The sequence below is a fragment of the Orcinus orca genome, chromosome 15 (assembly GCF_937001465.1).
Source record: "Orcinus orca chromosome 15, mOrcOrc1.1, whole genome shotgun sequence".
Taxonomy (NCBI): Eukaryota; Metazoa; Chordata; class Mammalia; order Artiodactyla; family Delphinidae; genus Orcinus; species Orcinus orca.
This window is the reverse complement of record NC_064573.1, coordinates 22,598,573-22,622,714: the sequence shown is the minus strand read 5'-3', so window position 1 is coordinate 22,622,714 and position 24,142 is coordinate 22,598,573. Positions and strand designations below refer to the sequence as shown.

The 24,142-nt window shown below is 35.1% G+C and overlaps 1 protein-coding gene across 3 annotated transcripts in view; it reads left to right on the top strand.

Moving 5' to 3' along the window:
• SMAD4 (SMAD family member 4) overlaps positions 1-24,142 on the top strand; it is a 60,205-nt gene that overhangs the window by 15,885 nt on the left and 20,178 nt on the right. For all 3 annotated transcript variants that reach the window (XR_004481429.2, XM_004266108.4, XM_033421432.2), the window contains exons 2-8: positions 2,211-2,587; positions 3,458-3,632; positions 4,061-4,090; positions 8,749-8,961; positions 11,946-12,065; positions 12,160-12,276; positions 13,707-13,760. Coding sequence is in view for 2 of the 3 variants with exons in the window: in XM_004266108.4 (XP_004266156.1) it covers positions 2,339-2,587; positions 3,458-3,632; positions 4,061-4,090; positions 8,749-8,961; positions 11,946-12,065; positions 12,160-12,276; positions 13,707-13,760 (958 nt within the window). In the remaining variant the exon portion in view is untranslated. The remainder of the gene's footprint in view (positions 1-2,210; positions 2,588-3,457; positions 3,633-4,060; positions 4,091-8,748; positions 8,962-11,945; positions 12,066-12,159; positions 12,277-13,706; positions 13,761-24,142) is intronic.

The window sequence follows — 24,142 nt, the reverse complement described above, 5'->3', positions numbered from 1 at the left end:
GGCGTTTATGTAAAACAGGTAACAATAGAGGGGAACACGTGTTAAATAGCAAGTGATATAAATTTAAAGGAAGCCCAAAACTATGCAGTGTCTGGTAGAATAGAAATTGATAGAAATGACTAAGATAAAGAATCATGTAACTTTGTGAGAGAATGTAGGGGGTAGTCAAAGAAAGAGGTAGGTCAAAGATGATTTACCAAGCTTTCCAACGCTGGGTAATTGAGTGGAGTTTAAGCTGTACAAGTAAAGGTCGTCAGAAGAGGAACAGGTTTTGGTAGGGACTGATGAGTTAGTTTTATTAATTTGGTCGTGGAGGGTAGGCTTTTAAAATTCAAGTAAATAGCTGAAGAAAATAAAAGCAAAATAAGCATGGAATGCAACACCATCAACAAACAAATGAAAAACAACCTGGCATAAGTACAGCCTCCACTCCTGCTTTATCTCACTTATTCTTAGGCTGATGGCCTTTTCTTATTCCATGTGAGATTTTGAGGTTAGATAAGTTAGTTTGTGTTATGAATGTTGAATGGATTTTTAATTAATATTCATTTTCTATATTTTAATTTTTTTGAAAATAATTTACCCTATTGCTTTTATGGGTAAAATCTTTTGAGGAATTTAGTGGTCTCTCTTTTTTAAAAATAATAACTTTATTGATATATAATTCACATACTATAAAATTCACTCTTTTAGAGTGTATGATTTGATGGTTTTCACTATAGTGACAGAGTTGTACAACCATCCATTTTCGAACATTTTCATCACTCCCAAAAGAAACTCCATACCCATTAGCAGTCACTCCTCCTCCCCCCCACCAGCCTTTGGCAACCACTAATCTACTTTTTGTTTTGGTCATCTGCCTGTTCTGAATATTTCATATAAATGGGATTATACAACATGTGGCCTTTTGTGACTGGCTTCTTTCACCTAACATGTTTTCCAGATTCATCCATGTTGAAGCAAATATCAGTACTTCATTCATTTTTATGACTGGATAATATTGCATTGTATAGACATACTCATTTATACATCCGTCAGTTGAGGGGCATTTGGATTATATTTATGGCTATTATAAGATACTGCTGTGAACATAGGTTTCTGGTAATTTTGGATGGAATTACTAAGGGTGGGATTGCTGGGTTATATGGTAACTCCGTGTTTAACATTTCGAGGAATTGTCAGACTACTTTCCAAGATGGCTGTACCATTTTGCAGTCCCACCAGCAACATATGAGGGTTCCATTTTCTCCACTTTCTGGCCAATACTTTTTTTAAAAAAAAATATTTATTTATTGGCTGTGTTGGGTCTTAGTTGCGGCACGCGGGATCTTTCGTTGCAGTGAGTGGGCTTTTCGTTGTGGCGTGCAGGCTTCTCTCTAGCTGTGACGCGGGCTCCAGAGCGTGTGGTCTCTATAGTTGTGGCACTTGAGCTCTCTAGTTGTGGCGTGCACGCTTAGTTGCCCTGCAGCATGTGGGATCTTAGTTCCCCGACCAGGGATTGAACCGGTGTCCCCTGCATTGCAAGACGGATTCTTAACCACTGGACCACTAGGGAAGTCCCTCGCCAGTACTTTTTTTGTCTATTCTTTTGATTTATCCAACTTAGTGGATGTGAAGTGGTATCTCTTTGTAGTTTCGATTTGCAATTCAGTAATGACTAATGATACTGAGTACCTTTCATGTGCTTATTGGCCATTCTTCTTTGGGGAAATGAGTATTAGAATCCTTTGCTCATTTAAAAATTATTCATCTTTTTATTGTTGTCAGTGGTCTCTTATAACAAAGTTGTGTGTTGTTAACTGATAAACAGTATTTGGTACCAGGTGATGGTGAATTTTTCATGTGTAGTGATAGACTTTTAGGTTTAGCTAGTTGTTGATCAAGAATATTTTAAAGTGCTGGTCTTCATAAGTAATCTTTTTAAGAAGTTGTGTTAAGATTTTACTTTAGGGTGTAGTACAGTCGACAAGACTTGATTGAACATACTTCTATAATAATGAGAAGGCCTAACTTTAACATTTTGGGAATGTCAAAAACAGCAACATTTTAATTAAGTCATTTAAAATGCTAAGCACCACATTTTAATTACGTCCATTCAGTCTTTGACTTAACTGGAGCAATTCCATCTTTTCCCAAGAAATTGAATCTAGTTTGTGAAATGTGTTCTAATATCTGTCTCTCTCTCTCTCTCTCTCTTTTTTTTTTTTTAGGTTATCCTGAATACCACATGTCTAATAATTTTCATTGCAACGTTAGCCGTTGTTTTTCACTGCCTCCAAAAGATCAAAATTGCTCTGGAAATTGGAAACATATTTGATTTAAAAGAAATAACTAACAAATGGACAATATGTCTATTACGAATACACCAACAAGTAATGATGCCTGTCTGAGCATTGTACATAGTTTGATGTGCCATAGACAAGGTGGAGAGAGTGAAACATTTGCAAAAAGAGCAATTGAAAGTTTGGTAAAGAAACTGAAGGAGAAAAAAGATGAATTGGATTCTTTAATAACAGCTATAACTACAAATGGAGCTCACCCTAGCAAATGTGTTACCATACAGAGAACATTGGATGGAAGGCTTCAGGTTAGTCTTGTTCTAGAGGCTTTTCTGTATCTTCGGTAGTGGCAGATTTTTACAAATTCTTTTTTCCTCTTAAGTTACTATGGGAAATCTAATGCTTGCTCTGTCTCTTTAGATATCATAGTACATCCTGTACCAGTACATATTATGGGAATATATGGAAGAATGTATCTTTCATACAACAGAGATATAGCTTAAAAGTTTTTAAATGTTTTGACTAAAAAAAAATGTTCTGTGTAGAAAATTTGGAAAATAAAAATAAAAATCAGAAGAAAAGCCACATCTTTAGTAACTTGGTATTCATCCTTTTTTTTTTTTTTGGTATTATATGCACATTTAAAAAACTGAGTTATACTCAGTTCTTTTATAATTTAGAAATCTGATATTGTATGTTTGGTACTTTTCATATGAAAAACAATCCAGAAGAATTCAAGCATACTTTTAACACTTGTGGGGTTAAAAACTTACATTTACAAATTTTCTTTACCTTTTATTTTCACTGATCAGATTTTTCATATAGAACTACATAATACACCTCCTGTATTTAATAGTTTTAAAGAAACATATAGAAAGCTTATATTGTTAGATTTTAAATTTTTATTTCTAGATTTTAGGCACGGTTTCTTCTTCAAACTCGTACTTTTTTTTGCATTTTTAAAACCTGAGCATAAGCCTTGAAATCATACCTAAGTTTATTGCTTTGTGACCACAGCCAAGTAAGTTATTTTGAGCTTTAGTTTTTCTCATTTAAGAAATGGGGATTATAATACTGACTCTGTAGGACTGTAAGGATTAAATGAGAACATATGAAGTGCCTTGTATAACATGTGCTGTATAACTGATGCTCAATAAATGTTCATTTATTTTTCTTAGGTGGCTGGTCGGAAAGGATTTCCTCATGTGATCTATGCCCGTCTCTGGAGGTGGCCTGATCTTCACAAAAACGAATTAAAACATGTTAAATATTGTCAGTATGCATTTGACTTAAAATGTGATAGTGTCTGTGTGAATCCATATCACTATGAACGAGTTGTATCACCTGGAATTGGTAAGTAGACTTTGCTTTTATGCTTAGAAGCACAAAGGGAAAGGATCTCAATAGTGTTTTAATTTTTCTCAGTTAAATTACAGATTTGGAGATAGCCCAGGACTTCAACTAAGGTTAAAGAATCAGACATTTTTTAATGAAATACAAATATTTAAATTTGAATTCAGAACAAACTTGTATTTTGACTGCTAAAACTAAGTATGCATAGTTGATATTTTGTCCACTTAGAACATTGTTTTTGAAAAATAAGATGGAAAGCATTTATGCATTGTTAGATAGCATTTATACTACTATTCTTGAATTGAAATTGTTCATGGAATTTTTGAATCCCTGGCTTAAATTTACGTTATGTTATTTTAAATATAATGGAAACTATTTTCATGCTAATGATTAATGTTTTATTTTCTTTTCCCCTTTAAAAATTTAAGATCTCTCAGGATTAACACTGCAGAGTAATGGTAGGTAATTCGTTTCTTGTAACTTTCTCTTTTCTTTTACCCCATCCTCTTTATTCTTTATTGACCCAGAACTAGTTTGTGTGGGCGCTGGTAACATTGACAAGAAAAAAACTTACTGCTTTGGAAATGTAGATTTGGGGGGGGCATTCATCAGCATTTAAAACTGGATTTAAATAGGCTGTTGGCTCTTTGGCTTTGAACTGCTGTTTATGACCGAAAGTAGTCTAAAAAATATGATAGGGGAACATAAAACATACAAAAGAAGAATAGATTTTGAATTGGTAAAAACTGGCTATTTTGGAAGAAAATCTCACAGAGCCAGTTTATTTTTTTATTGTTTTGAAAATCCTCAAAGTATTTATTTTAATTTAAATGGATATAAATAACCTCTGATAATTTAGAATCATGTGTAATATAGTTTAAAAACACCAAAATTGTCATTTTTCTTCATTTCAGCCTAACTTATTTTTATGAATGGTAATTTTATGAAGGACTTAAAACTGTGTACTATATTAATTTTTTTGTCTTGTTACATTTTGAGTAACTAAAACAAGGCTACTTTAAAGTATCTGCCAATCACAGATGTTCTAATTCTATTTTTAAAAGGAAAGAGTGTTTTGAGGTGGGGAAATGTAACATATGGGAGGTGTTTTTTGTGTGTAATATTTGAGAACAGAGGTCTCTTAAAACTTTAGCTCTGTTTCTTGGAACATGTTAATGAACTGAAATTTCTGTAAGAACTAATTAATTTGCAGAGAAATTCTGATAAAAGAGCCACTGTCATCTTAGTAAGGTGTGCCATTGTTTTGAAGGCAAATTAGTGGCTCAGCACCTCTTTTGTTGCAGAATCTTAAGAGATGGGCCAGAAATATCTGACATTAAAATTTAGGAAGAGCATGGAAGTCTACTTGTTTTTATTCTCCACTTCTCTTCCATGTCAGTAATAATAAAGGAAGACTCTAGTGCCTTTTCATACTTGTTAAGGGTTAGTTGGTTTCTGAGAACAATGGGCTGATAAGGGAAGCTGTTGTGGTAGTCTGAGAAGGGTAGCTTTAAGATTGATTGGGTAAAACCCAGTCTCTTCACCACACAGACGTTGATATCATATCACCTCTTTTTGAAAGTAAACACCCTTCAGATTTTCACCATTCTTCATCTGTGTTTTTGGAGAATGAAAGCTTTTAGCTCAGTGGGTGTTAGGGGTTGGGCAGCTGTAGTGATAACTAGGGGCGTGGTTGTGAGGAGATCTGATTCTGAAGACTCATTACACTGCTTCCTGTCCGAAAATTCTGCTGTTAGGAGTACCTGTTATTGATGGGCTTGTGTGGGTTGATAGCCCCTTTTAGTTGCTCTAGCCCTATATTCAGCCTTATGGATCCCCCTAGTGGTGGCTATGTAAAGGCTGGCTTCAGTGACTTCTTTCCTTAGAAAACAACAGGTGTTTCTCACAGGGCCTTTTAGATTTGGACAAAGAAATAATATAAGGCCAGGTAGTTAAAAGTTAAGCAAATTCCTTCACTTTTGAGTTGGGATCTTGGTGGTAATCATTTCCAGCCTGTCTCATCTCTCTCGTGAAACTTTCCATGACCACATTGACTTGTGTGTTGATTTTAACAAATATTTAATGAGCATGTATTGCCTGGTACTGTGTTAGGTTCCAGGGACGATAAGATAAATAAGGTATGTTTTTTCCCCTTGAGGGAGCTCATAGTCTAGTGGAGGAAAGAAAAGGTAAATAAGACAGTGACAGTACCATCAGACAAGCTGTGACCTGCTTGCTGGTGGTAATAAAGAACAGAGACCTAGGATGAGCTCAGTGTCTTCAGCTTTTCTGTCTGCTATGTGTTCTTTACTCCTCACAGAACATTTTACAATCTCTATATACAGGTATGTCCGCTCTAAGGGTATGGTTAAATCATAATAGCTAACACTTTCTAAGTATTTATTTTGTGTCAAAATAATTTACAAATATTGTCTCATCATTCTCATAATACTCCTACATGGTAGATGGCATTATTTACATTTTATCAGATGTAGAGACTGGTGCCTGGAGAGGTCAAGGAACTTGCCCAAGATTAGACAGCTAGGAGGGGCTGGAGTAATGTGTGCTCACTATTAGATATTTAAACAATAGAAAAATATCATAAAAGACTGTAAGCTCTGTGAGGGCAGTGATCTTTCTTTTGTTTACTGTTGTATCCCAAGTGCTAGAACAGTACCTGGAACATAGGTGCTCAATAAATATTTTTTCAGTGAATTAATTTGTTGAATGCTAGTCCATAAAGAGAAATACTTAACAGTTTGGTGTCTGTTTCCTGGACTTTAAAAATATATACTATATGTTTTTTTCAATCTTATTTTTTTGAATAGGCAATACATGGTCCATAAATCAAAATACTATAAAAAGGTATACAGTGAAAAGAAGTGCTCCCACCCCTGTCCCCATTCCCCCCTACCTCAGGTAATCACTTTTTTTAGTTTCTGGTGTTTCCTTCCAGGGTTTCTTTGTGCAAAAATACATGTATTATTTCCCTTCTTTCTTACACAAAAAGCGTATTGTGCACTGTACTGGACCTTGCTTTTTCACTTATAGGATTTTTTAAACATGAGTATGATCATAGTGTACAGTAGTGTTTTATAACCTACCTTTTTTCTCTTGGCAAAAGTATATTGCAGACATCTATCCTTGTTGATACCCAGTTTTACCTAAGAAACTTATGTTTTAAGTTATTTGATTAAAGAGACCTGTAGACTGGTAGAAGTCCCAAACTTACACTTGGGAAGGTTTAACCAACATATTAGGCAAGAAAAAGTTATGAGGCATAACTGTTTAAAAGCAGAATTCAGTTGTTATTTTCAAATCTTTCTTTCTTTTTTTTTTGAGGGGTGTGCTGCGTCATGTGGCTTGTGGGATCTTAGTTCCCGACCAGGGATTGATTGAACCCGGGCCACAGCAGTGAAAGCACCGACTCCTAACCACTGGACCACCAGGGAATGCCCAGAATTCAGTTGTTATGATTGCCCATTAAGCCAAAGTGTCAACTGAAAAGCAGAAATAATGAGTATCAAGTTGACCAGCTATATCCTCAAATGAGTAACTTTCTCCTTATGTACTAGCAATACCGATATCTTGGTCAAAAGATCCCAGTCGCTATAAACAGCAAAGAACCCTAAAATTTCCAAGAATTTAATAGAGATGTCAGGATCTATGTGCAGAAAATCATAGGACTTTGTTGAAGAGTATGATTTTTAAGAAACTGAATAAATACAGTCATACCCGCTTTATGTCTCAAATGATTTTTTCTTTGCATTTTTATAATTTGGCCAACATTAGTGGTGAGTGGTTAGATCCACTTTTTTTACTGACATATAATGATATGTTAAGCTCCTTTTGGTTATCTCTTTGTTTCCATAGAATTTTCTAAAGAGAAACTCTTTGTAGTGGGATTTATGGGTCTTAAAAATATCAGCGTCTTCATTACTTTTGATGCATGAGAAAGCCCTTTAAGAGATTGTATGTGGAAGTCTGAACAATAGATTATTATTACCTCTTTGAAATATTCTCAGTTTAATAAAAAAGTAGCTGTGTAACTAGTTAGTATTTATGTGTAATGGATTTTTTCAAAGATTGACATAGAGAAAGATAAGGAGCATTATATGCTGATTCTCAATGGAAAAGAGAATGTCTTTTTGTGGACTGTTAACTGCTCTAAGAAAAGAACCTAGTGTTAGAGTTCAACGGATTATAAAATTCTAGGGTAGTGTTAGTTCAGATGCAGTAAAGCGTTGTTTGCTAAAGATAAAAAGCAAACCCCAAAACTGTAGCCTAAAAAGAAATGGGGAGGTTCTGGGCAAGAGAAGCATTGATTATTGTAAGTGCAGCTTCAATTTTCCTTTTTTTCCTCACAACAAAGCCAACTAATTATTCCCTGGTTTGTTCAAGAAAAGGTGTTATATCAGCTAGAGCCTAGCTTTGCTATTAAGGTGTAACCACGTAGGCGAAAGATGTTGTTTATCGAGTTTTTTCACACTACATATTTATCAAACATCATTATTTGGATTGGGTTTCTAGAAGGAAATTTCAGTTTGACTTACCATTTGGGATTTTTCTGCTCATTCTGATCTTTTAGGGGACATTCAGTATACTTCACTTTCAAAGAATATGTTACTAAACAGTAATACTAGATCTGGAATTGGATAGCTGTCAGATCCCACTCATATTTTTACACCGTGAAATTAGCAAAAAGATTAAAAAAAGTAATTACTTGATCTCAATTCGGTCGTCTTAACTAGGTAAATATTTTCCCCAGCCACTTGATTTTTTGTCTACTTTATTCTATGTATTTAAGGTGATGATTACTTTTAGATTATTAATCAAGAAACTAAAAATACCTCTTTAGGACTATTGCTGGAGGTTGTTGGAATATGGTCTACCTTCAGATTTCAAGGAGTCAGTCAGATTGATCTGATGCCACTACCTCTAAATAAATAGCTTTTGCTGATAGAATAGTATGCTTTAAAAATAGTACTAGAAAATTCTGAGTTAGACTGATACACACTATAGTTGATTTAAGGTGTTGTTATATTAGTTATAAGATTTTTTTTTTCTGGGAATAGAAGCTTATAAGATTTTAAAATATGTTTGCTTTTCTGTATAGCTCCACCTAGTATGTTGGTGAAGGATGAATATGTTCATGACTTTGAGGGACAGCCATCATTATCCACTGAAGGGCATTCAATTCAAACCATCCAGCATCCACCAAGTAATCGTGCATCGACGGAGACCTACAGCACCCCAGCTCTCTTAGCCCCATCTGAGTCTAACGCTACCAGCACCACCAACTTTCCCAACATTCCTGTGGCTTCCACAAGTGAGTTGTAGAGTCAGATGTAGTCAGCAAGATGAATTTTCCTAACCATTAAATATTTATAGGTAACCACTTGGAGGAAACCTCCAACAGAGTATCTTTCATAGGTAAACAAGCATTAAATAGGTTTTTGAGTTGTCCTGGAAAAAAATGGTGTTTGTAATTTATTTAAATGTTCTTATGTTGATGTATAGTCACTTGGAATTTAAGTAATGATTTAAATTAATGGTGTAATTTGTACTTTATTACACGCAGAAGTAAGAAGTCTCTTAAGCTTTCAGATCTATTTTAGAGAAATATTTAAGTTACCAACAAGTAGTTTTGAACCAAGAGGTTTATAAAAATCTTTGTTAATGGAATTGCAAGCTTTCCTCTAATCAGTATTTTTATTTTGCTGTATCTGGCAGAATATTACTTTATAATAGTCATCTCAGTCTCCAGTTGTGCAAACTTAGAAAAAGGAATCTTGACAAATTTGTTAGTAACAAACATATAACCCTCAAGATAGATGTTAAGTATTTTAGTCAACTTTGAAATAAAGCTAAATTCTGTGTATCTAACTTTATTTTATTTTTTTTCTAACAAGTCTGTTTTCAAAAGATTCTTCCCATTAAAGAGGTGCTCACCTTCTCTGCCATGTCATGGAGGCAGAGTGCTATTAGGTCCAGATTTTCTTGGGGCCTGGTCAAGGAAATAATGACCTTATTTGCATAGCTACCAAAGGTTGGACAGTTTTCAACTTGGCAAGTTGAGTGGCCTTCTTTTTGTTTTTAAATTAATCACAGAACAGGGTCTTCCCATTTGTATTGTATTATTTGTACCTGCTTGCTAAGGAGATTGTATCTAAGCCCACATCAGCAGTGAATTGTTGATAGATCTGGACTGATACTTGTTAGTTGCTATCAAAGGAAGCATTATTCTGTTTAATATCAGATCAGATTCAACATAGAAAGTTGATCTTTGGAATAAGATCAAAGGACTGATTTCTGTAGGACTGATTTCTACAATTGAGTTTCAAATAAAGTATACCAAATTTCCCCCTCTTTAATTCATTTTACCTCTTCACACAATATCTTTTGGATTTGCTACATGAGATGACAGTCTCACTATAGACAGCATATTCCAAGTGGGCCATATAGGTTAAACACAAACTTGGGAACCTGAATCTTTAACCACTTGGTGCTTCTGTTATCTGTCTACTCTTTATTCACTAATTTGGGAATATAGTTGACAAACAGAGTGGGTAGGGAAGGAGAATAAAAGAAGGTACGTTACAGCTTCTTGAGCATAGATTAGTGCCACTTAACCTCTGTTGATACTACCTGGAGGTTGAATTTGCATGCCTTTGTTGATGCTTGCTAAAGTGACTTCATTTTAACTGTTACGTTCCCTGGGGCTGAGTCCTATTCAAATAAAGTGATATGAATGAAATGTGGATAATTTTGTCTTGGTGTTTTTTGGATATATTTTCGCAATGAGTAATGATTACCATAAGTTTTAGAATTTGTTGCAGAATGGTTCCTTAGATCTCAGAAAGTGTATTGATAAAATTAGAAGAAAGAAAAGAAATTGGACTAAAATAGGGGAATTGGAAGACTATGTGAGCTGATTTAGTTGTTTAATTTCATTTTATGTACTTGGAATTGTGTAATGGAAATACTCAGTACAGATAACTGCAGTGGGCTTTATGTTCATTTGGTACCTGAGTATCTTCAGGGTTTCTTTCTAAATATCTGTAGTAAATTAAAATAATTTAATTTCTTCTGCAAGTGACAGTTTTTGTAAGATAACTAAGAGTATGCACCATGTACAGTCGTTAAAAAGCAAGAGTAAAAATTTAATTAACTTTAAAGATGGAAAAATCTGAGGGGGATGAATAGGATGGGAGGTAGCTGAAAACATCCTCTTTAAAAAAATAGAGAGTATTGAAGTAGTCTCTTTAGCTTTCAATTTTATAATCTTAGCCTTAAGGAAATGTGAGTTGTAGAGAGGAGAAAGATGTTCCTTTTTCTTCATACTTTGAGCTGTTCATTGCATATTCGAGCAATGGTGTCATTTACTCTCTTCTATCTGATTATACTCCCACATAGATGAGAAAAGATTGAGGTAATGACAGTAACAAATAACAATTATGGAATTTCATTGCTTTCCAAGTGAGATGCACAGTTGACTTAATTAATTCTTGCTTGAAGAAATTAAGCTTTTTCTGTACAAAAAATAAAGCCTTAAAAATGTAAGCAATTTCTTAGAATGGTTTTGAATAGAATAGTTCTCCTGGTATATTACATACAGAGAGAGCAACTAATTTCTTGTGAATCCAGGAGTATGGTAGTGTTCTTAGAGGCAATTCTTGATTTTTAAAAGCACATGAAAAAATTTCAAAATAGACTGATTTTTTGTTTTGTTTTGTTTTAACTAGCAGATGCTGTGTTGATTGGACAGTGGAGCTTACCTTTTTTTTTTTTTTTTAACCTTCTCACCTTACCCATCACATTCCATTTAAAATATTTGCCTGCTCTCCTTTTCTTTGATCACCCTCTAGCATTCTGCCATTACCAGTACCAGTGCTGATAATAATGAACTTTCCAACATTTTCTTGAGCCTGGACTTTTGGAGTCCTAGTCAGAAAGGTCCAGAGCTAGATGGAGTGGCTGGGAGTGAGCTAGTGTGCTTCTGAAGAAGTTATTATGATAGGCTAGACCTATAGTGGGGTTTTGCTGGCATTTGAAGAATATTTGTGAAGAAATGGGCCAATAAAATTAGCTAGATATTACTTAAAGATAGAATAATTTTGAACTTCTTCAAGTTAAGGTTTGCCTTTATAGATGACTCTAGGGTTTTTTTATTATATAGGCCATGGGTGAATTCTGCTTTTTGCTCATCTTTGTAATTGTGACCATCAGATATAATTGATCCTTCATTTACTGTATAAAACCATAGGATTGCCTCTATAAATGTACCATATTAATGTCTTCTTGTTCCTCTAGGTCAGCCTGCTAGTATACTGGCAGGCAGCCATAGTGAAGGATTGTTGCAGATAGCTTCAGGGCCTCAGCCAGGACAGCAGCAGAATGGATTTACTGGTCAGCCAGCTACTTACCATCATAGTATGTATATGCTTTTTAAAATCTTCTAAGTAGTTGAGAAAAAATAGGCAGAGTTTATAAAAGCAAATTAATCCATGTGGGCCTTAATTTTTAGACAGCACTACCACCTGGACTGGAAGTAGAACTGCACCATACACACCTAATTTGCCTCACCATCAAAACGGCCATCTTCAGCACCACCCGCCTATGCCGCCCCATCCCGGACATTACTGTAAGCTCTTGTTTTTGTTGTAAGGGCCTTTTCTTTTTGAGAACTTTGTTTTCTTTCTATTTTTTTAAAAATGTTTTTACATCTTTTAGTCATCTTAAAATTTGGTTTCATTAAATGATTAGTGCTTTTCAGTATTTTTGGTAAACAGTTTTATTTTTCATAGTTATGTTATCATACCTTTGTTTTAGAGGATTGATATTTACAGAATACTTTTATTTCTTTGTTGCTGATATTTCATTAACACCACATTGATTGCCATTCATTTGTTTGTTTGTTTTGTGTATGTTGTTAGATCTCATGTGTACCTGTATATCCACCCTAAGTGTATTGAAACTCCTTGAGTGTCAAGATCTCAAGGTTTCTCTCACCACAGAGTGCAGCATACCATAGACACTCAGATGTTGAATCTGTCATTCCTCTACTCTGTGCAGGCTTGATTGGGAGGGATACCCTACTGATACCCATAGCTTGTAGTTTCAGGCAGAACAGGAACATTGTTCATTTGGCCTAGTAAAATCAAGAGTATAAATCTTTCATATATATTAAATCCCTTTTCCTCCATTATAAGATTAATAATACCAAAGAAAACTTGGAAAATACACAGAGGAGTAAATAAGAAAATAAAAATTATCCAGAATCCTACTACCCAGAGATATCTACTTCTAATATTTTGTCACATTTTTCCTTCCAGTCATATAGTCGGGTATATATATAAATTTGGGGGGAGAAGGAAATCAGACTGTGACTATGTTGTTGTACCCTGCTTTTTTACAGTTATGTTACTATTTTTCCATGTCTTAAGAGAATGTAGTTTTTAATGGCTGCCTGGGCCAGCATAGTTGTTACGGGTGGTGAGTTTGGACCCTTAACTGGCTGTGTGACCACTGGCAAATTATTTAACCTCCCTAAGACTTAAGGGTAGTAATAGTATCTGTCTCAGGGATGTTGTAAGAAGTAAATGTAATAATTCATGTGAGGTGTTTAGCACAATGTCTTAACACATAATAATCTCTCAGTTATGTTAGCTACTGTGCCATTTTGTAAATATTCTTAATTTAATAAACGATAAACACTTGTTTTAAAATGGACCTCACAATTTGAATTATTATTATATATTACATTATGAATTGTACTGTATTACATGGATAATTTATAATTACATTAAATTTTGCATGTACAACTATTGTAAATTGTTTAACAGTTGGTATACAGCTCTAAAATGTTGGCTATTAAATAGCTACAAAAGTAATTCAAGAGTACTTGCTTATTATAATTATAAAGTAAACTAAGCTTTTACATTCTTAGACATTGCATAAGCTTGATCTAAACAATTCCTAAGGTATGATAGTTATATTTAAGGTTTATTAAAAGTTTCAGCATTGGAAAACTTTTAATAAATGAAAATGGGATTTTTATTGTCTTTTCTTTAGGGCCGCCAGTTCACAATGAGCTTGCATTCCAGCCTCCCATTTCTAACCATCCTGGTAAGTGTATTTCAAAATTAATTCCCTACATTTAGCTTTTCTTTATGGCAATTGAAACACATACACACAGAGAGATTTTAATATAACTGCAGAGTAACTTAACTTTTCAGATAAGTACAATACTCATTATGGCATTAGTTAATCAACAGTTTATGAGTAACCAATATAAGCACACATAAACTGTCCATATTTGATTTTTTTTAACTGTCTCTGAAAGAAAAGACAAGAACTGCATTTTCGGCTAAAATATAAAGTACCAAAATACCGGTTTTAAGATGCATGTAATACATAAATATGCAGTAGAAGAAACTAGGTTTCAAAATAGAACAGCTGTAAAACTGTAGCTTAAAAAGCCAGGAAGAATCTGAAGTAGATGGTGAACAGAAAAATAATTCACCGTATCTGTCTTAGAAGATAGATTCAGGAATCTCTGGTTAACTGCAATTTAGAAACTATTTGCACTAAATTATGTTCAAAAGATTAGATGAAATAGCTAAGTAAACTATAGAAGTAATAAAACAGAAAGTTTGGAAATAAAAGAAAATATTGAAGGCTTCTTAACATAAACAGTGGATTTTGATTTGCTTTTCTTCCCTCCATCCTATCCTATCTGTTTTTCTTAGCTTAGAAAGATGCAGCTATATAATTTCAGTTCATCACCTTAATTTTCCCCCTAGTTTTACAAAAATTTTATTATGGAGAATTTCAACATGTACCAAATACAAGTATAGAAAATTGTACTCATTCCTCAGTTTCAGCTATTATCAACTAATGGCCAATCTTGTTTCATTTATACCCTCACCTACTTTTCATATCCTTACCTATTATTTTGATGGAAATACTATATAATCATTTGATACATAAATATTTCAGTATATATTTCCATTGAAGATTTTTAAAAAATATAACTACAGTAACCATAATGGTCAATTTAAAGAGTAACATATAGTTCCTCAAATAGATAAATAATTTTCTTAAACAGTGTTCTGCTATTTATTATTTATGTTGGTTCTAACTTTTCTTCTAGCTGTTAAAGAAAAATAACATTGAGGGTAAGACCTTTATGCTTATAATTCTTCTCATATTTCAGTTTCGGGAATTTGAAGAATTTCTGGATCAAAAGGCCACATTGCTTTAGTGATCACATCAGAGTATGAGAACCAATTTTATCACGCTCACCAGCAGTAGATGTGATACTTCAATTAACTTTTACTGATTTAGGAGGCAAATATTTGTTTTGATAAGGAGAAAAATGCTGCTGGTGGGACAGAAATATTTTTTAACGATACATATTTACTAGTTACATGTTTACATTTTTAAACATATTTTTCAATCATACATATTACTAGTTAAATTATCCTCTTAAGTGGATTTTCTGTATGTTATTTGCATATTTTTGTGATTTTAAACATTTTTTGTGGGTCAAGGGGTCTTGCCTTTCTATAAACATTTTTATTAAGAAATGTAATAAACAGAACGTACATAAAACCAGTATACATACAGTCTGATGAATAACATTAAAGCCAACACGTGTGTAACCAACACCCAGACTGAAAATTAAAACATTGCAGCACCCTCAGAAATTTTCCCTCCCCGTGCATTTTGTCTCAGTCAAAAACTTTTCATCTCCTCCTGCAGAGATAACCACTATCCTGCTTTTTATGGATTTAATTTTTTTGCTCTTTGAAAATGATGAATGCATCCCTAAACAATCCAGTAGTTTGGTTTTACTGCTTTTTGAAATTATATAAATGAAATCATTGTATCAGAATCTTAATTCATGTTAATAAGCATATTGTGATAAAAGGGGGAAATCTGGAGTCTTAAGAATGAGAATTTTGCTGGCTTCAAGGCAGCATCATTGACAATCAGTAGTGACCCCTGGCAAATTGGGGGGTGTGGTTCTCAGTGTTCATATGGCTTGGCAGAAGGTGGTCCACAGGAGTAGGGATAATCAGGGCTCTGAAAAAAGATCTACCATGGATGAATAGTGAAGTGGGGTTGGGAATGGTGGCATTTAGCTAGTTATTTGGACTCCGTTTTGGATTCAGCAGTTGCTTTGGCCTCTTGATGGATTTACTTCATTCTCATGGTAGAACTCATGTTGAGGCCTAACAGCTCCTGGTGGTTAGGGAATAGCATTCACTAGTTTTGAGGATATGCATCTGTAGGACCCTGCACTGGCATTAAAGCCTCTGTTTTTGAGTAGAACGGGAAGTGACTTAATGGCGAGGATGATACTGAAAGGTCTTTGTCCACGTGGTTGCGGGAGGGGTCAGCTCTGCGCCTGTACCATTAATGGAGTCAGCTTGTTGGAGCCCAGCTGGCTGTGAACTCTCTGACTGTGAATATGGATGGGCCCCAGAAGAGTTCTACCTCACAGCTGTTCTTCATTTCTCCTCTTGCACTGGTAAGAGAATATGCTGACTGGCCTTCCTAATGGGACAGCTTCCAGTCATAGTGCCCTCCTCCCTACCATTTAATCTCTACTGCTACTCAGTATTTCTTTTAAAATTTGAATCTAGTTATGTTATTTCTCTGTTGAAGAACTTGCACTGACTTCCCTACTTATTGCTTAGCCTATAGGATAAAGTCCAAATTCCTTAGCTGGGCAGAAAAGAATCTCTGATCCGGGACCCTGCATACTTCTCTAGGTTCATCTCTTCATACTTTAACCATCCTGAACTGCTTACCCAAGCTTGCTTGACTATATCATCCCTCTGTACTTTTTTTGTGCATGGTGTTCTCTGCCAGATATGTTATATACTCTGTATTAGTTGTCTGTTGTTTGCTCTGGCTCATAGTCTCTTGAGCTTGCAGTCAAGTTGTTGGCTCAGGCTGCTACCATCTGAAAGCTTTTCTGGGGTTGGAGAATTCACTTTCAGGGTGGCTTAGCACCTATCTGGCAAGTTAGTGGTATTGTGGGCAGGAAGCTCCAGTTCCTTTCTGCATGGACCTCTCTGCAGAGTTTCTTGAGTGTCTTCACATGGCAGCTTGCTTCCTCCAAAGTTGAGGGATCAAGAGAAAGCAAGACAGAACCTCGGGGTCTTTTAAGACTTAACCTCATAAATCACATCTTCATTTTTGTAAGATCCTATTTTGTAGAGAGGGGACTATACAAAAATGTGAATGTCAGGAGGTGAGAATCATTGGTGCCATCTTGATGCCCATACCTCACACCCCTACCCTCTTAAGTGTGGTGACCTCTTTTTAAAGTCACACCACAGTTGTGAAGAAGCATTCCCTAATCCCTCGTGTCCCCTGTTATCTAGTGCTTTGTAAATCCTAGCTAGTAGTTTACAAGATCTGCTATCCTTGTTTCATGAATAAATAGAAAAGGAAACCAAAGTAAAAATATTTTGTATTAGGTGTATGGTTAATGCAGCCCTTTAAGGTTTGATTAAGAAATGCTAAAATATTCTACCACTGACTTAGGACTGTATAGATGGGAAATGTGCATATCTGAATACGTAAAATATTTTTAATAATTAAAAATCATCAATAATATATAGTATATCTGTTTTGATAAAGTGTTTTTGAATATAATTGCATGTATGTCTTAGGAAATATAAGTAATATAAATTGTTGAAAGTGAAAAAAAGTTAGTATTGGTCTTTACCTTGGTATAAAAGATTTCAGACAGGACATATACTTGGTGATTTCTAGGCTTTGATAACTAAGTTGAAAAATATTTTTGGAAAAAGTTAATCATTTCATTTTTAATCATTTCTTTTTATGGACTAACACTCTTGCTTTTTTGTAAAGCTGAGATATATTCATTAAATTAAATATTGATTGCAAATTAAAGTGAAGAGTTTCCTCAGCGTCTTTGAGATTGTTTTGGTCACTGATAAATGAATACAGAATTCACAGATTTTCAAATTCAGGTTGTGTTCTAGTACTTTGGAACTAACTACCATTTAAGAGAGTACCTTTATATTTTCATGAAAGATTCTCATAGGACATCTCATTCAGATATAAATAATAAAAGGAATAATTCATAATGAGTCATTTAGGTGCTTCAAGCAAATTTCTAACTTTTTCTTGAATGACTCTTGTTTCAGAAATTAAAGATAATGCCTTGGAGACTTACACTTTCTATTATAATTGAATAACAATTTTTTGGTAAAGCTGTGCTTTGTAATACGTTTTCTCATTACAAAAAATATTTAGCTGAGTTTTTATATTAAAAAAAATTCATGTTCTTAACTCGTCTTTCAAAACCTTTCCTCTGGTCAGTGATGAGCAAGCAGCCCATAGACTTCATGGGACCAGTTCAACCTCACTAACTTAAGGAACAAGAAACTAAAAATAGCAACATCAGCAAGCACATAACAATCCCACTCCCTTTCAAGTGAGTTGGGACGTTAAGAAAGCTCTCTTGGAAATGAGTAAATTCTGTCTTGCTGTTGATACTAGTTTTGAGAGGCTGTAGACTTGTCACTTATGTGGCATTTGGTCCTTGGAGCGAAAGAGCACAGAGAGATCTAGAAAGGCTTAATGAGTGTTTCCTGTTACCTTCTCCTGTTTTAAAAATAAGAATGTTCCCTCCTCGTTTTATAACAAATTTAGAGTGGACTCTAAACCTTTAGAACCATTTCTAAACCTTTAGAAAAGGTTTTCACATGGTATTTTGTATCCCAGCACCACTAACTTCTCTGGATTACCTATTAGGTTACCTCTAGCCCTGTCTCTCCTCACAGATAGTAACCCCCTTCCTCCTGCTTTCCTGGGCCTTAATAATCCTTTTAATTAGACGGTCATTTTTCATCCCTGGTCCGTGGTGCAACTCTGATGTCACTTTCCTTTTATACTCAGAGCTTGCCAAATGCAGCTTTATGTAACCACCATTGTTGTATGCTGTCTGAAATATTAGGCAAACAAAAACCCCTTTGGTGACTGGAAATAATAACATAATGTTTAAGTGTAGTTGCAGATGTTGCAATTTATAATGATAAAAGTTATTTTTCTTATTTAAACATGGAGATTATACAGGTCCCCTTTTCCCCCTCAATTGACTCTCTTGGAAAAAAGATTGCTTGCCATGGAACTTTACTTGTAAATAGTATTCTTCAGTATGAACTAGGAAATGCATGTACTTGGATCTCATTTTTTTAACCAGCGTTGAAAACATTCGTGACTTCAGGATATTATTTGTAACAAAATTGACTGTTTGGGCTGATTGTTAAAGACCTTATTAAAGTGCTGTTACTGTTTATTGCTGCCAAAACATTGGGTAATTGTTATCTTGTCTTAAACAACCTCTTTAGTTTTAGCTTCAACCAGTATACCTGCCTGTTATGTTGGCTGAAGCTTCTTGTCCATAGCATAATGTGATGCCTTTAATAAAGAATTTTACTATAAGGAACAGCTTCATAAATATTTCAAAACTAGCTTTTTAAGAAGGCACTTCAGTATATCGCTAGTTTTCATGTTCTCATGATAATAAAAATATTTAAAGGAATGTTTGTGGTTAGTTGGTTGTTCTGTATGGCAAAACATTTGAATTATTAAGTTTTTGAATCACCCAGTTTTCATGTGGTCTCTTTTATTAATACTTCATTGGAAAGTACTTTTTTCCTTGACAACATTTTGAAAAGCAATTAGATACATAGACTTTACAGGATTTTTGTTTTTAATATATTTTAAGCATTAATCATACTTCATTTTAACATCTTTTGGGAGGTTTGAAGAAATGTATTTTTTTTGTCATTCTGAGTATCTTTTTATATTGTTGAAAATTCTAGGTCAGCCAGAGTTCATAAATGGCACAGTGAGATGCAGATAAATAATTGGTTTATCATAGAAAACTTTCAATCTCTAATAAATGGCACTGGCCTTTATTCCCCCCTTATGTCAGACCCCTTTCTGCTCTAGGGCTTTTGCATTTGCTTTCCTCTTGAGCTGTTCATTCACAGTCTCCACATAGATACATGGTCTTTCAGGTCTGACTTTTTCGGATAGGATGTGCCCCTGGTCTAGTCTGAAGTACCTTTCCACTCATCTTCTGTCCCATACCTTGTTTTATTTTCTTCACCGTGTTTATCATTACCTGAGTTACCTTGTTCATTTATTTGATTACTTGTCTGCCTCTGCACCTCCATGAAAATAGGACAATAGCTGCCTTGTTTACTGCTGTGTGTGCCTACAGTGATTCTTATGTACCCCATAAATACCTGTTATTTAAAAAAGGAAAATCAAATAATTTGCATGTATGTAGGCTCTATGCAATAACTGTATTCAAACAAAAATTAGAAATACTTGATCAACGATATTTGCAAACCAAACCTAGTAGTGGCTCTCTTTTGCCCAATTATTTAAAATCATTTATTGAAGTTCAAATGAATACATTCAACACATTTTCAGAGTTAAAATTGTAGTAGTTTGAGTTATTTGTAGTGAGGTGGATGGACCTAGAGACTGTCATACAGAGTGAAGTAAGTCAGAAAGAGAAAAACAAATACCGTATGCTAACACATATATATGGAATCAAAAAAAAATGGTTCTCAAGAACCTAGGGGCAGGACAGGAATAAAGACACAGACATAGAGAATGGACTTGAGGACACGGGGAGGGGGAAGGGTAAGCTGAGACGAAGTGAGAGAGTAGCATGGACATATGTACACTACCAAATGTAAAATAGATAGCTAGTGGGAAGCAGCTGCGTAGTACAGGGAGATCAGCTCGGTGCTTTGTGACCACCTAGAGGGGTGGGATAGGGAGAGTAGGAGGGAGACACAAGAGGGAGGAGATATGGGGATGTATGTATATGTATAGCTGATTCACTTTGCTATACAGCAGAAACTAACACACCATTGTAAAGCAATTATACTCCAATAAAGAGGTTTAAAAACCAGTTTTAGCGAGGGCAGACAGCAGAAGCAAGAAGAACGACAATCCTGCAGCCTGTGGAATTAAAACCACATTCACAGAAAGACAGCCCTCTGCCTTTTCATCTCGTCTATGTACCAGATGAAGGAACAAGATAAAACCCCAGAAAAACAACTAAATGAAGTTGAGTTAGGCAACCTTCCAGAAAAGGAATTCAGAATGATGATAGTGAAGATGATCCAGGACCTCAGAAAAAGAATGGAGGCAAAGATTGAGAAGATGTAAGAAATGTTTAACAAAGACCTAGAAGAATTAAAGAACAAACAAACAGAGGTGAACAATACAGTAACTGAAGTGAAAAATAACACTAGAAGGAATCAATAGCAGAATAACTGAGGCAAAAGAACAGATAAGTGACCTGGAAGACAGAATCGCGGAATTTATGGCTGCAGAGCAGAATTTAAAAAAAAAAAAAATGAAAAGAAATGAAGGCAGCCTAAGAGACCTCTAGGACAATATTAAATGCAACAACATTCGCATTATAGGGGTCCCAGAAGGAGAAGAGAGAGAGAAAGGACCCGAGAAAATATTTGAAGAGATTGTAGTCGAAAACTTCCCTAACATAGGAAAGGAAATAGCCACCCAAGTCCAGGAACCGCAGAGAGTCCCATACAGGATAAACCCAAGGAGAAACACACCAAGACACATAGTAATCAAATTGGCAAAATTTAAAGACAAAGAAAAATTATTGAAAGCAGCAAGGGAAAAACGACAAATAACATACAAGGGGACTCCCATAAGGTTAACAGCTGATTTCTCAGCAGAAACTCTACAAGCCAGAAGGGAGTGGCATGACATATTTAAAGTGATGAAAGGGAAGAACCTACAACCAAGATTACACTAGCCGGCAAGGATCTCATTCAGATTTGATGGAGAAATCAGAAGCTTTACAGACAAGCAAAAGCTATGGAGAAATCAAAGGCTTTACAGACAAGCAAAAGCTAAGAGAATTCAGCACCACCAAACCAGCTCTACAACAAATGCTAAAGGAACTTCTCTAAGTGGGAAACACAAGAGAAGAAAACAACCTACAAAAACAAACCCAAAACAATTAAGAAAATGGTATTAGGAACATACATATCTATAATTACCTTAAACGTGAATGGATTAAATGCTCCAACCAAAAGACACAGGCTCGCAGAATGGATACAAAAACAAGACCCATATATATGCTGTCTACAAAAGACCCACTTAAGACCTAGGGACACATACAGACTGAAAGTGAGGGAATGGAAAAAGATATTCCATGCAAATGGAAATCAAAAGAAAGCTGGAGTAGCAATACTCATATCAGATAAAATGGACTTTAAAGTACAGAAGGTTACAAGAGACAAGGGAGGATACTGCAGAATGATCAAGGGGTCAATCCAAGAAGAAGATATAACAATTATATATGCACCCAACATAGGAACACCTCAATACATAAGGCAACTGCTAACAGCTCTAAAAGAGGAAATCGACAGTAACACAATAATAGTGGGGGACTTTAACACCTCACTTACACCAATGGACAGATCATCCAAACAGAAAATTAATAAGGAAACTCAAGCCTTAAATGACACAATAGACTAGATAGATTTAATTGATATTTATAGAACATTCCATCCCAAAACAGCAGATTACGGTTTCTTCTCAGGTGCACACAGAAAGTTCTCCAGGATAGATCACATCTTGGGTCACAAATCAAGCCTCAGTAAATTTAAGAAAATTGAAATCATATCAAGCATCTTTTCTGACCACAACGCTATGAGATTAGAAATCAGTTACAGGGAAAAAAACGTAAAAAACACAAACACGTGGAGGCTAAACCATACGTTACTAAATAACCAAGAGATCACTGAAGAAATCAAAGAGAAAATCAAAAAATACCTAGAGACAAATGACAATGAAAACACGACGATCCAAAACCTATGGGATGCTGCAAAAGCAGTTCTAAGAGGGAAGTTTATAGCAATACAATCCTACCTCAAGAAACAACAAACGTCTCAAATAAACAAGCTAACCTTACACCTAAAGGAACTAGAGAAAGAAGAACAAACAAAACCCAAAGTTAGTAGAAGGAAAGAAATCATAAAGATCAGAGCAGAAATAAATGAAGTAGAAACAAAGAAAACAGTAGCAAAAATCAATAAAGCAGGGCTTCCCTGGTGGCGCAGTGGTTGAGAGTCCGCCTGCCGATGCAGGGGACACGGGTTCGTGCCCCGGTCCGGGAAGATCCCACATGCCGTGGAGCGGCTAGGCCTGTGAGCCATGGCTGCTGAGCCTGCGCCTCCGGAGCCTGTGCTCCACAACGGGAGAGGCCACAACAGTGAGAGGCCCACATATCGCAAAAAAAAAAAAAAAAAAAAAAAAATCAATAAAGCAAAAAGCTGGTTCTTTGAGAAGATAAACAAAATAGATAAACCATTAGCCAGGCTCATCAAGAAGAAGAGGGAGTGGACTCAAATCAATAAAATTAGAAATGAAAAAGGAGAAGTTACAACAGACACCGCAGAAATACAAAGCATCCTAAGCAACTCTGCTAATAAAATGGACAACCTGGAAGAAATGGACAAACTCTTAGAAAGGTATAACCTTCCAAGACAGGAAGAAATAGAAAATATGAACAGACCAATCACAAGCAATGAAATTGAAACTGTGATTAAAAATCTCCCAACAAACAGAAGTCCAGGACCAGATGGCTTCACAGGTGAATTCTATCAAACATTTTGAGAAGAGCTAACACCCATCCTTCTCAAACTCTTCCAAAAAATTGCAGAGGAAGGAACAGCCCCAAACTCATTCTATGAGGCCACCATCACCCTGATACCAAAACCAGACAAAGATACTACAGAAAAAAGAAAGTTATAGACCAATATCACTGATGAATATAGATGCAAACATCCTCAAGAAAATACTAGCAAACAGAATCCAACAACACATTAAAAGGATAATACACCATGATCAAGTGGGATTTATCCCAGGCATTCAAGGATTCTTCAATATATGCAAATCAATGTGATAACACTATATTAACAAATTGAAGAATAAAAACCATATGATCATCTCAGTAGATGCAGAAAAAGCTTTTGACAAAATTCATCACCTATTTATGATAAAAACTCTCCAGAAAGTGGGCATAGAGGGAACCTACCTCAACAAAATAAAGGCCATATACGACAAACCCACAACAAACATTCTCAGTGGTGAAAAAGTGAATGCATTTCCTCTAAGATCAGGAACAAGACAAGGATGTCCACTCTCACCACTGTTATTCAACATAATTTTGGAAGTCCTAGCCACCGCAATCAGAGAAGAAAGAGAAGTAAAAGGAATACAGATTGGAAAAGAAGTAAAACTATCACTGTTTGAAGATGATATGATACTATACATAGAGAATCCTAAAGATGCTACCAGAAAACTACTAGAGCTAATCAATGAATTTGGTAAAGTTGCAGGATACAAAATTAATGTACAGAAATCTCTTGCATTCCTATACACTGATGATGACA